Raw genomic sequence first — 12,040 nt, 5'->3', positions numbered from 1 at the left:
AAAATGTATTTATAATAAATGAACAACCAGCCTCCTAATTATGTGAAAACCTGCAAGAGCTTTACAAATTCTTAAAGGGGTTCTGCAGTCCTCTGGATAGATCATCAGCATCTGATGGGCCCAGTGACGTCACAACTAGTATCACTGGCCTGGGCGGGTCCGTTCACTTGAATGGCGCATAGCCCCACCTAGACCAGTCGCACAAAAACGACAATTCATCCCACTGACGCAGAAAAATATTATTTCATATTTGGGACAGAAAGCCCTCGCCGTTTCTGTTGAATATTAAGGAATACCTGTTTAATCTCCATCTCTTCCTGCCCCATAGCTCATCAATAATCCTAGAATCTACAGTTCTAAATACATGATCATCAAAGCATATAGGATTAGCACTAAGATAATAGAGCCACTGCATTTTGGGGTAAGTCAGGCGGCTTTATCCTGGTAGAGGACTTCATACAAGGAGCCAGAGTGGCCGTACGGAAGGACATGCCCATAGTGTGTGTGCCAGTCACAGATACTTTCCAAAGATATAAACAGCACTTCATCCTTATAATCTTCAAGTCTTTATTGAGTTTGTTTAAAAATAACTTCCCAAAAATGGGTTCAATCCAAGTGATCACCCCTGAACGCTGACATAATCCGGAGAGTCTCCTGCTGTCCTTACTCATGGCATAGGGGGTCACACATAAAGGCTCCATATAAGGGATCATGCACACGGCCATAGTTGGTCGGTACCCGTATTGCAAACAGCAGGTCCGCAATATACTGGTACTGGCTGTTTGTTCACCGCATCACAGATGTGGACCCATTCATTTGAATGGCTCCGCCATCTGGAAGGTGCAAAGTGGAACAGAGACACTGAACCATACGGAAGCACTACGGTTTTCTGTCCGTGCCTCTGTTGAAAGGCTTTGCCTCCGTCTACGGCAGCCACAAGGACACTTCCCGTGCATTGGGCACCACAATTCACAGTCCACAATACACGGAACAGGTGGCACACCTTCATGTGCATGAGCCCTAAAACACATGAAACCAATCACATGGGGCAAATTTAATAAGCTCGCCTTTTTGGAGTAAAAATAAAAGCAGGCGTATTAACAACACTTGTCTTTCATTTGCATCTTGTTTATTATCCGTTAACCCTGTAAGACCTACATTACCTTCAGCTCTTCTGAAAACATACTTGTAAATGTATTTTCTTTAAACCACCTCACATCAGCCCATAGGATATAAACGTCCTATGGGTAGATGTTTAACTCTGAATGGAGGTTCTGGAACATCCATTCAGAGATCGCAGCTGCACGCTAATCGTGGAGCTGCAGAGCAGGCTGCCCTCTGTCAGTGACAGCAGGGCAACCCAGAGAGCAGGCAGGGACAGTTCCCAGGTGTCCCTGCCTTCTAGATGGCGGTATACACAGCGCTCACCGGGGCCGGGAGAGGGCAGGAGCTGTCGGGTCTTTCACATACCTCGATCAGCCCTGCACTGAGGCTGTGCAGCGTTGTATTATGCTGTACAGTCTGTCTGGGGGTGTATTTCCTCTGTAACTGGGTCTACCATGTCAGCCCCAGTTACAGGAGAAATCAATAGCAAAAAAAAAATTAAAATAAAAAATGAAGTCAAATGTCCCTCAGAGGTCTTGTATGACCTTATGGGGGACACAGTGTAAAATGAAAATAAAAAAATAAAATTAATATAGGGAAAAAAATTAAAAAATAAGAGACATATCTCATATTGCCGTGACAGTCTGCTCTATAATTATATCACATGATCCACCCTGTCCGATAACCACCATAAAAAATAAAGCCATTTTTGTCACCTTAAACACAAAAAGTGCAACACCAAGTGATCAAAAAGGTGTATGTCCCACAAAATGGTACCAATAAAACAGTCACCTCATTCCGCAAATAATGAGCCCCTAAAAAAAAAATTGTATTGTCGCGTCCGTAACAACCTGCTCTATAAAAATAGCACATAATCTAACATGTCAGATGAACATTTTAAGTAACAAAAAAATAAACCGTACCAAAACAGCTATTTTTTTGTTACCTTGTCTCACAAAAAGTGTAATATAGAGCAACCAAAAATCCATAGGTACCCTAAAATAGTACCAACAAAACTGCCACCTTATCCTGTAGTATCCAAAATGGGGTCACTTTTTGGGAGTGCATCAGGGGGTCTTCAAATGTGAAATGGTGTCAAAAAAAAAAATATCTGCCTTCCAAAAACCACATGGCGATCCTTTCCTTCTGCACCCTGCCGTGTGCCCGTACAGCAGTTTATGACCACATATGGGGTGTTTCTGTAAACTACAGAATCAGGGCAATAAATATTGAGTCTTGTTTGGCTGTTAACCCTTGCTATGTTACTTGGAAAAATGAATTAAAATTGAAAATTTTATAAAAAAAATTAATGAATTCTGAAATTTTATCTGCATTTTCCATTAAATCTTGTGGAAAAACCCTAAAGGGTTAACAAAGTTAGTAAAATCAGTTTTGAATATCTTAAGGGGTGTAGTTTCTAAAATGGGTCATTTTTGGGTGGTTTCTATTATGTAAGCCTCACAAAGTGACTTCAGACCGAACGGGTCCTTAAAAAGTGGGTTTTGGAAAATTTTCAGAAAAATTTCAAGATTTTCTTCTAAACTTCTAAGCCTTCTAACGTTCCCAAAAAATAACATTCACAAAATGATCCAAACATGAAGTAGACATGTGGGGAATGTAAAGTAATAACTATGAATTTTTCTTTACTCAATTTTACCACTGTCATGAAGTACAATATGTGACGAGAAAGAAAAAAAAAAATCTCAGAGTGGCCTGGATAAGTAAAAGCATTTAAAAGTTATTGCCACATAAAGGGACTCTGGTCAGATTTGCAAAAAAATGGCCTGGGCAGGAAGGGGGAAATGGTCCAGATGTGAAGTGGTTTTTAAAGACCACATTTACATGGTCAATGGACCCCATTGTTCAGCCCTGCAATGCTATTGGATAAAAAAAATAAAAAATAATATGTACCGTAAAATGAACTTTTTCACACAGATCTGTGATTATTTATAATTTACCCCATGTACTTTGTATTAGTGTTTCACAAACTGCGAGTGGTCCGAGGAATCCAAAAGTAAAAAAAATAAAAATAATAACCTAAATGATTTCTGCCACAGAATATGCAGCAAATTTTGTCTCTGCAAAATCCGCCATGTGAACGGGGCCCTGGAAACAAACCCTGTTAGCACTGCTTGTTAACACCATGTTATTAGTAATGCAGACTATGTAGGTAGTGTTACGCATCGCCATGTGCATTGGCGTCATTACAGACAGTATGTGCTGCGCAAGTGTTACATACTGGATACAGAAAATTGTTATCCCGTATCGGATTCAAAAATTACTGTACAATTTTTTTTTCCAAGCTTCATACAAACCACATCTTAATTCTGATTGCACTAATGAGTACAGGTACAAGACAGAAAGAATATTACCATCTACATGACATCAGTCCTATTCTAAAATATAACATAACATGTAGAAAAAAAAGAAGTCACATTTATTTGCAAATTTCCCTTTTCAACACATTACAATATGCAAAGTAAATCATCTCATTTGGTCACAGTTGTTAAATTCCAGCAGTTACAGCTACCGACCAGCAGAGGGCGTGCCAATATCCCCAGTCAGTGTATTATTGTATTTTTTTATTTTTAATTAAGATTGTAAAAAATAAAAATAACTTAACAAATTAACATTTGATTAAACACGACCAAAAAGCGAGTGCAAACTTGACATTTTCTTGTAACCAAAGTATCTTTTACAGTAAATGGCTTGTGATTTATCTATTTTACACAAATCATACATTTAAATACATAATTTCCTTTTACGAGCTGCAGTGTATATTAAGGACGGAAAAGAGAAATGTGAAAAGAAGCAATGTAGCGTGGCGGTGTGCCATCCCATGGCAGACTTACCACAGCTAGAGTGAGATTTTGGACTACAGATGGCGCCCGACCTTCACTGGTAATGTTTCTAAGCATCAAGATGCCAAGGTTCAATCTTATATATCAGTTCAGATACCAGAACCACAGAGCAGCATCTCTCCGCTCAATGCTGGACGATCACTATAGAGATAAATACCAGGATATACCTCCCTGATCCCTGTAGAAGACATATACATCAGCGGCAGTGGATTGGGGTCTTCTTTACGGACACTTTCTCTTGCATTTCGAAAAGCGGCCAAAGATATCCTGATCAGACAGGTCAGCAAATGACAGGAGTATGCCAAAGCCAAAACGGACCCATGTCGCTGAGGTAAGTAGACTGCTGGATGACTAGGTCTGGTTGGTCCATGCGCCCCTCTCAATTATATAAAAAAAAAAAAAAAAAAAAAAAAAAAAGCGCATCATCATATAGTGCATTCCAAAATCAATACCTAAGAGTACATTCACATAAAACACAAGCTGCCCGTGCTGTGGACTGTAGTCCACAATGCGTGGGCACCAACCATGTGAATCCCATATTGTGGTGCGGACCCATTTAAGTGATTAGCATGGACCAAAAAGCCCATGGAAGAGCTTCTGATCTGCTCCACGCCATATCTTGAGGATTGCTGATTCATTCAAGTCAAAAGGTCTTCGGAATTCACACGGCCGATGTCCGTGCATTGTGGAACCACCGTTTGCAGACCGCAATGCGGGCACGGATGGCTTATGGTCGTGTGAATAGACCCTTATTCCACGCCATCACTAGGAAAGCAATGCACGTGTCGGACTGGGGTCCTTTGGGTCCACCACAGGACTTCAGGGCCATAGCCACGTCCACGTGTAGCCGTATTGACAGCTATCATTGTACACATTGGAAATAACTAAAAGATCCAATAGGATAATTTGTGATGAACCCCTTGGGTGGCTTTACACTGGCCAATGCCTAAATCAGTGGCGACTGACAATACAGCAAGCCAATCAGTCATCGTTTAAAGGGCCTTCACACCGGCCAATGCAAACTGAAAGTGGGGTACAAGCGATTGTTTTTACGATTGTTCAACCTCATTCAGTTTTCATACTGTTGGCAGCATACACCCTCTTACATTGGGCAACGTGCGGTCAGCCAGCCAGTATGGTTATTCTAGCATTGAAGATCTGATTGGACTCGTAAAAGGCCCTTAAAAGGAGTTCTCCGGGAATCAAGACTTTTTCTCTAATACCCACAGCCTGTCTCTATAAGAAGAACCGCTCTGGTGTTCCACAGTGCCTCCTGCACGTCCATGTTCTGGTCGTCAGACGCTTTACATCCAGTGATGCGCCACTTGTGTCCACATCACCAATGAAGCCAGTTATTGGCTGAAGAAGAACATGCAACATTGCCCATGCACCACTGGGGACCAGAACATGGAAGAAGGACTGAGCAGTGAGAAGCAGGCGAGTACGAATATTCTATGCAAGGAGAACTCCTTTAAGAATAAGTGGGGCTGTATTCTGGTTGGAACAATTGTTGCGTCAGATTCTGGTTCTCCAGTCCAACCCTGGCAACACAACACAATTTCACTTGTGGCAGTGTAGAGATGTGGGCACTAGCACAACAATGGCCGCCACAGTGACCAAGGCCTCGTCCTTTCTTTAATATTCTGCACTTTTAACTGTTCATTGTTTAACACTGTAAAACCCGCATCCATTACCAAGTCGTAAGAACAAGGCACCAAGTTGTCATAGCATTGTCAGTGCTGTAGGATTTGACACCGCAGGACACACACTGAAGAAGACCTTCACGTCACATGGACACCACAACAAAAAGCAGCAGTGTGCATCAAAATAAATGTCTCCTAGAAATCCATGTTCAGGGCTGGTCTTCAGATGGTGCCACATTACAGGGGAGACGATCCATGGTGTACCATCAGTAGTGTGAAGGCTTCTTATGTCCTAAAGAAACACGTTAGCATCACATACTGCATCTTGTGGCCAAACAGCATCCTCACGGCTCAAGTCCTTCATTTTGGTCTAACCTTGTGCAATTGTTGTGCTGTCAAACAGCAAAAGAACACATTAAATAACATACAATCGGGAATGAGAACTGTCCCTTCTCTTCTCAAGGCCATTCAATGCATTTTTCTTTGCCCATGCTGCAGAACTGCAATACTGAGAACGCAAGTTCACTTACAGCCAATAAATGCATTACACTCAACTAGAATATCTACAGATTGTTCACATCTTCAGGGAAGAACGAGTGAGGAGCAGAGGCATACAGAATGAAGGATCCACAGCTGGCATCAGAGAGCGAGACTGTATGGAGAGGCTAGGAGAGAACCGAAAAAAGGGACATACAACTTGTGCCTTGAGTGACACCTCCATAGTGCAAGATGAACAGGAGTACTGGCTCTTAAAGGGGTTGTCCCGTTTCCTCAGGATAGGTCATCAATATTAGAACAGCAGGGGTCTGACTCCCGGCACCCCCACCGATCAGCTGCTTGAATGGGAAGGGGCTGCTGTAGTTACACTCCGTCCCATTGAAGTGAATGGGACAGAGGACATGTAACAACAAGAAGCCGTGTTCACACGAGCAATGCAGCGGGAGTGCCGCGAGTCAGACCCCGGCCTATCCTGAGGACAGTTTATCAACATTTGAAACAGGATAACCCCTTTAAGGTATACTCACTCATGGCAAACTGGTTGCAGAAATAATGGAACAGCCACAGAAATTTCTGCAACAAATTTGCTGTGTGAAAATATCCCCCTATTGAAGACCTTTAGGCTAGGACTATGCCGCAACGTTTTGTAGTTCTACCGATTGCTGTTAACAAATGCAAAGGAAAGGACTACATACCTCTTCGGAGTGCTACAAAAAGCAGCAGCGTAACCCGTGTCTTATAGGCGGAAGACCAGTTATGATGGCACGGTATTGGACAGGACTGACCTCGCTCTGGCACCCCCTACAGGCCACACATAGACACCTACTTGTGTTGTGTCAAACAGCCATCAGATTCCGATTAGCCAACAAACTTTTTTTCACAACATAAAAGTCAATGGAGAAAGCCGGCAAACGTAGAAATGACTTTGCACAAGTCATGCAATCAACTGCTACTTGTGGACGCAAGGAACTCAACATACAGGATGACACAAGCATTACAAGTCATCACCCAGCTCTAAACCTACACACCCCAACCCGTTGCTGCAGTCCTATGTCAGAACTGTATCTTGCCTTACCCCAAGTATTCTGATTGCTGCCCCAGCACTGGATCTTAATACCCCCAGCCAAGGCACAATGGTTTGCTGCCACATAAGCCCCACCAGCTTTTACCCAACTAGGCCCCGACCTGTGAAAAGCACCCTAGATAACTTCACCTTAGACATTTCCGGACCACAACATAATCTAGTTTTGGGAGCCCTACAGAGAGCGACAAACCGTAAATTTGAAGAAAATAAGATTGTCTCCAACTTGAACAGAAACATGTGGAGGAGGGAAAGGACTAGAAAGGGTAGAGAGATCAGGAAATCTTTGGTGCAAGGATGTTGCAAACCTCATTATTGCTTAGTAATGCAGCATTTGTTTAGATGTGGCATGGTGTACATTAGGGACCGCTCACAGTCCTATCCAAGCCACGCTGGCTTCAAATGGGAATACATTCAATAATGCATTGTGCAAAAGGCATTAGAACATCAGTCCGCAAAGTTTTGCCTAATATTGTAAAGGACGGTTTAAGGTCAAAGTAATGGATGTTCCAGATATCGGATTATGTAGAGAACGCCCACTGTAAACCGTATTCCACAAGTAAAGAGTCACAATAGAGAAATAATGGTCCTGGATGTGTATCCATCGCTGGTATCAGTGTTTAGGAGGAGTTGGCTGGCTATACAAAAAGAAGACTGATTCTTTTTCCAAAGTCTGTAGTCACGGACTGCAGACTATTTCCACGTTGGTACAAAGAAAATACATTCAGTAACAAAGTGAGAAAGTCAGATGATTCAGCACCGGAGGGCTGGACGCGGGCTCCGCAGCGATTGCGAGTTCATGGTTTCAACTCCTCAACATGACAGGTCCAAGAGCGTGGCTTCAAGTAGTCCAGAAACGTGGGCTGTAAGACAAACATCAACATCATCAGCATCAGCATATGGCAAATCTATGGCCAAGTAAAACCCTAGTCCTCCTAGGGCTGCGTTCAGACAAGCGAGTGTCACGCTCTGGACTCGCAGCGCCGCACCTGCCCTGAACTCCCACCACTGCCGGAAGCCGCATAGCATTATATTGATTTATGACATAATGCCATCAGTGTTTTCCAATACATTCCAGACCTCTAAGGGTTACATAGCATCATAGATAAATATAATGCTATGCGACCCCGGCAGTGGTGGGAGTTCAGGACGGGGGCTGCGCTGCAAGTCTGGTGCGTGACACTCGTTCGTCTGAAAGTGGCCTAATACACCACCTTGGTTATACTCACACTACGACCCGTGATTATCAAATCTATTGAAAACCTTAAAGGGGTTATACTGAAAAAGAATGATGACCTATCCCAGAATAGGTCGTCATTATCGCATCGGTGGGGGTCAGAGTTCTGGCACTCCTGCAAATCAGCTGTTTCGAAAAGCTGCTGCGCTCACTGGAGCTCGAGCTCTACAGCGCTGTACATGATATAGGGGCTGTGCTTGGTACTGCAGCTCAGCTTGACCTCAATGGGGCTGAGAAGCAACTAGGCCACTTGACCGATGTACAGTAACATCATTGGCCTAGGTGCTCACTGAGCACCCGGCCTCTTCTAACAGCTGGTCGGCAGGGGTCCTGGGTGTCGGACCCCCACAGATCTGATATTGATGACCTATCCCAAGGATAGATCATCAATATAATTTCACAGATAAGCCCTTTAAATAGATAAAGAAGAAAATTCCACAGCACTTCCGGGGTTGTGATAAAAAATAAATAAAAAATTATGTTCTCTATTCACCAGCGCGACATTTCAGTCCTCTCACTGGGACTTTTCTCAACAAGCAGTGATACATAACAGTGGTGCTGGGTACAATAATATATATTATATATATATATAAAAATTTATTAATTAAACTAGATAATTGATAATACATAATTGTCCGAAAAATCATAAAACATGATTTAATAAAACATAATATAAATCCATGTGATACTCCCCATCAATCCCTAATGTGATGATGGAGCATTCTCACAAGTCCCAGTGAGAGGACTGAAACGTCACGCTGGTGAATAAAGAACACAATTTTTAATCACAACCCCCGGGAGTGCCGTGGAATTTTCTTCTTTATGCAACTTTTGGATACTGGATTGTCTCCATAGCCGCAGGCACAGCATTTACTTTTTTTCTGCTGGGCTGCTTTCATCCATTTTTGTTACCCTTTAATAGATATCTATTTATGGCCCCAATTTAGCTTTCCGTGGATTGTAACTTACATTGCTGAGTGAACAGTAACGATGGGCGTACCACTCCTGAGAGTAAAGGCACAGCATCACACCCTGACCCAAAAACAGAGACGTCCACATGATCACATTCCAAATGGGGCCTCTGCGACGGTCGTGGAGAATAAAATTAAAGATCACTGCAATCAAAAAAAATACATTTAACACATTAAAAGTAAGAAAAATATCTGTGATAGGAACAGATGTGGAAATAAGCATCGAGTAATAGCTTGTGATTAGCATCTGTACCATGGATAATCCAAGTTAAAAAACTTGGTGGAAGAGTTCAGTCACTACAGATTTTTCATCACATACAATACGCATGGATGCTGAAAACCCTAATGGCACTTTGCAGGTTTGTAATTGGTAGTATATTAGTTCTGTTGCAGAAATGCTGCAATGTGGAGTTTACTCTTGTTATCAGTCAAGCTTCCATCATCTGCTCAGATGATATGGCAGTCTGTGGTGTAGGAGACATATCTTTCTGGAGAAGAGTAATACTTACTGCCAAAGCCCGCAAACAGAATGAACATAACTGGGTAAAAGAATCCAAAGCAGATGCCCAGGGCATATTCATGGACCACAGCAGAGACCATAAAGACAGACAACATGGCAGCCGCTTTAAACCTCCTGCCAAAGAACTTTAAAAGGAAAGAATAAAAATAATTAAAACGACTGAACATGGGTAAATGGTTAAGTAGACAATGATATCAAATAAGCTAAACCAAAACATACAGAATAAAAAAAAAAAAAAAAAAAAGAAGGAAGAACTCCTGGATTCGTGGTATTCAACAATGTTAGGATCTATTCACATCTGCATTGTTACAGACAGAAAGCAACACGCAGAGCAAGATGCACTACATGAAAGACCCCACTGAGATCCACCTCTTGGTTGGGAAAATTGCTCTACATTTACCACTATTTTTCCCTACAGAATCTGCAATGGAGGCTCCTAACTGAGCTTCATAAGCAAATGAGAATATAGCCTTAAAAGGGGCTTCCAGGAGTAAAAAGGGTTCATTGCACACTGCCGTAGTTTTGGTCCACATCCGAGCTGAGTTTTTTGTATGCGGACCCATATATCACAATGGGGCCACAAACGATGTAGACAGCACAACCGTGTACTGTTTGCATCCGCAAGTCCATTCCGTGGTCCTGGTACTCCACTAATCAGTTGTTTGAAGAGGTTCCACTGCTCCAGTGAATGCTGTGGCCTCCTCACAGCACCGTACATTGTACAGCGGCTGAGCTTGGTGTTACAGCTCAGACAAATGGATGTGACGTCGCTGGTGCAGGAAGAAGCTGCAGACTCTTCAAACAGCAAGTCTGCAGGGGTGTCGGGAGTCAGACCCCAACCAATCAGATCTTAACACTCCCTCTTAAAGGATAAGCCATCAATATTCTGACTGTGGGGAAAACCACTTTAACAATCCATAATGATGGGGACGTCAGTATTTCCTAGTACTGAAGAGAAGGTTCAGCATCTTACCCAGAGGAAGTCCCGATAGGCATAGTAGTAGAGCCAGTCATGTACAACCACATTCCAGGTACGGTAATAGTTTGCAAATGAAGTTGAATTCCACCAATCCTGAAAAGACGACAGATCGCGCATTAAGAACGGTTCCAGTTAAATTAAGCATTTGTGAAATCAAAAAACGATATTAAAAACAGGACTCAGCAAATATAACAAACTAACAAAAGTCCTCCTAATTATGTTAAAATCTGCAGGACGTCAGAAGAAGGGGCAAAGTAAACGTCATCAAATCCATCTCCTCACCTGGTAGAACATTCGGTCAGCAAAACGGAGCATCTCAGCAAAGGCGTTGAGCCAGCAATGCAGAAAGGCGAAGAAGGCCAGGAAGAGGATCAGTACACCTGTCAAAGAAAGAAAACGCGATAACAATGTGCATGGGGAAAATTTTTATCTGCCAGTTAAAACATTTTTTTCTAATCTGTTTTCATTTTCTGATTGTAGATTTTTTTTTATTCTGTTTCCTGAACATGATTATGGGGGGCGGCCATCTCGACTGAGCTGTTCTTAACAGCATGCAGAAAGCATTAAGAAAATTGCTTTATGGCAGCCCCATAGACACAATGGTCAGGAAGAGACATCATTGACTTCTATGGGAGCGTTTTCTAGGCATGGTCTGTGCCCTGTGCAGAGGTCGTTGTACAAGGAAAGAAGAGATAAGCTTTGAGAATCATCTTTTGTGAATGGTGGATCCTGTCTGATAATATACACAGAGGTGAAATTATTACAGGCGGGATTAGGCCGGGTTTACATCTGCATTGTGAACTCCAGCACTGTTCTGGCTTTCAACCTGACAAAAAAATGCTACATGCAACATTTTTTTTTTGTCCCGCCGAAAGTCCGCATAGAAACTGGAAAGTGGCCGGATTACCGCCGGATCCCATTACAGTGAATGGGGATCCGGCGGTGCACGTTGGTATCGAGCCATGACTAATACGGTAAAACTCAGCAGTCTGTTCCTCCGCCAGGACTGCCACAGTTCATAGCGCAGATGTGAACCCAGCCTTTACTGCAGTAAAGTGATCGGACAGATTAAGAAGTGGCGCCTATTATTAGGCTTAGTGGCCAGTGAGAAAACTTGCAGGAATTTATGTTTTTTTCGTTTAAATA

At 42.6% G+C, this 12,040-nt stretch overlaps 1 protein-coding gene across 3 annotated transcripts in view; it reads right to left on the bottom strand.

Moving 5' to 3' along the window:
• Positions 1 to 3,520: 3,520 nt before the first annotated feature.
• The window catches only part of SOAT1 (sterol O-acyltransferase 1), a 54,947-nt gene continuing 46,427 nt past the window's right edge, over positions 3,521 to 12,040 (bottom strand). For all 3 annotated transcript variants that reach the window (XM_044300716.1, XM_044300714.1, XM_044300715.1), the window contains exons 12-16: positions 11,177 to 11,274; positions 10,889 to 10,987; positions 9,905 to 10,040; positions 9,394 to 9,539; positions 3,521 to 8,050 (exon numbers count right to left, since the gene is read on the bottom strand). In XM_044300716.1, coding sequence (XP_044156651.1) covers positions 7,985 to 8,050; positions 9,394 to 9,539; positions 9,905 to 10,040; positions 10,889 to 10,987; positions 11,177 to 11,274 — 545 coding nt within the window. In that variant the 3' untranslated portion in view covers positions 3,521 to 7,984. The remainder of the gene's footprint in view (positions 8,051 to 9,393; positions 9,540 to 9,904; positions 10,041 to 10,888; positions 10,988 to 11,176; positions 11,275 to 12,040) is intronic.

This window comes from Bufo gargarizans, chromosome 7 (assembly GCF_014858855.1).
Source record: "Bufo gargarizans isolate SCDJY-AF-19 chromosome 7, ASM1485885v1, whole genome shotgun sequence".
NCBI lineage: Eukaryota > Metazoa > Chordata > Amphibia > Anura > Bufonidae > Bufo > Bufo gargarizans.
The sequence above is the reverse complement of the archived record's forward strand: the minus strand, read 5'-3'. Positions and strand labels throughout refer to the sequence as shown.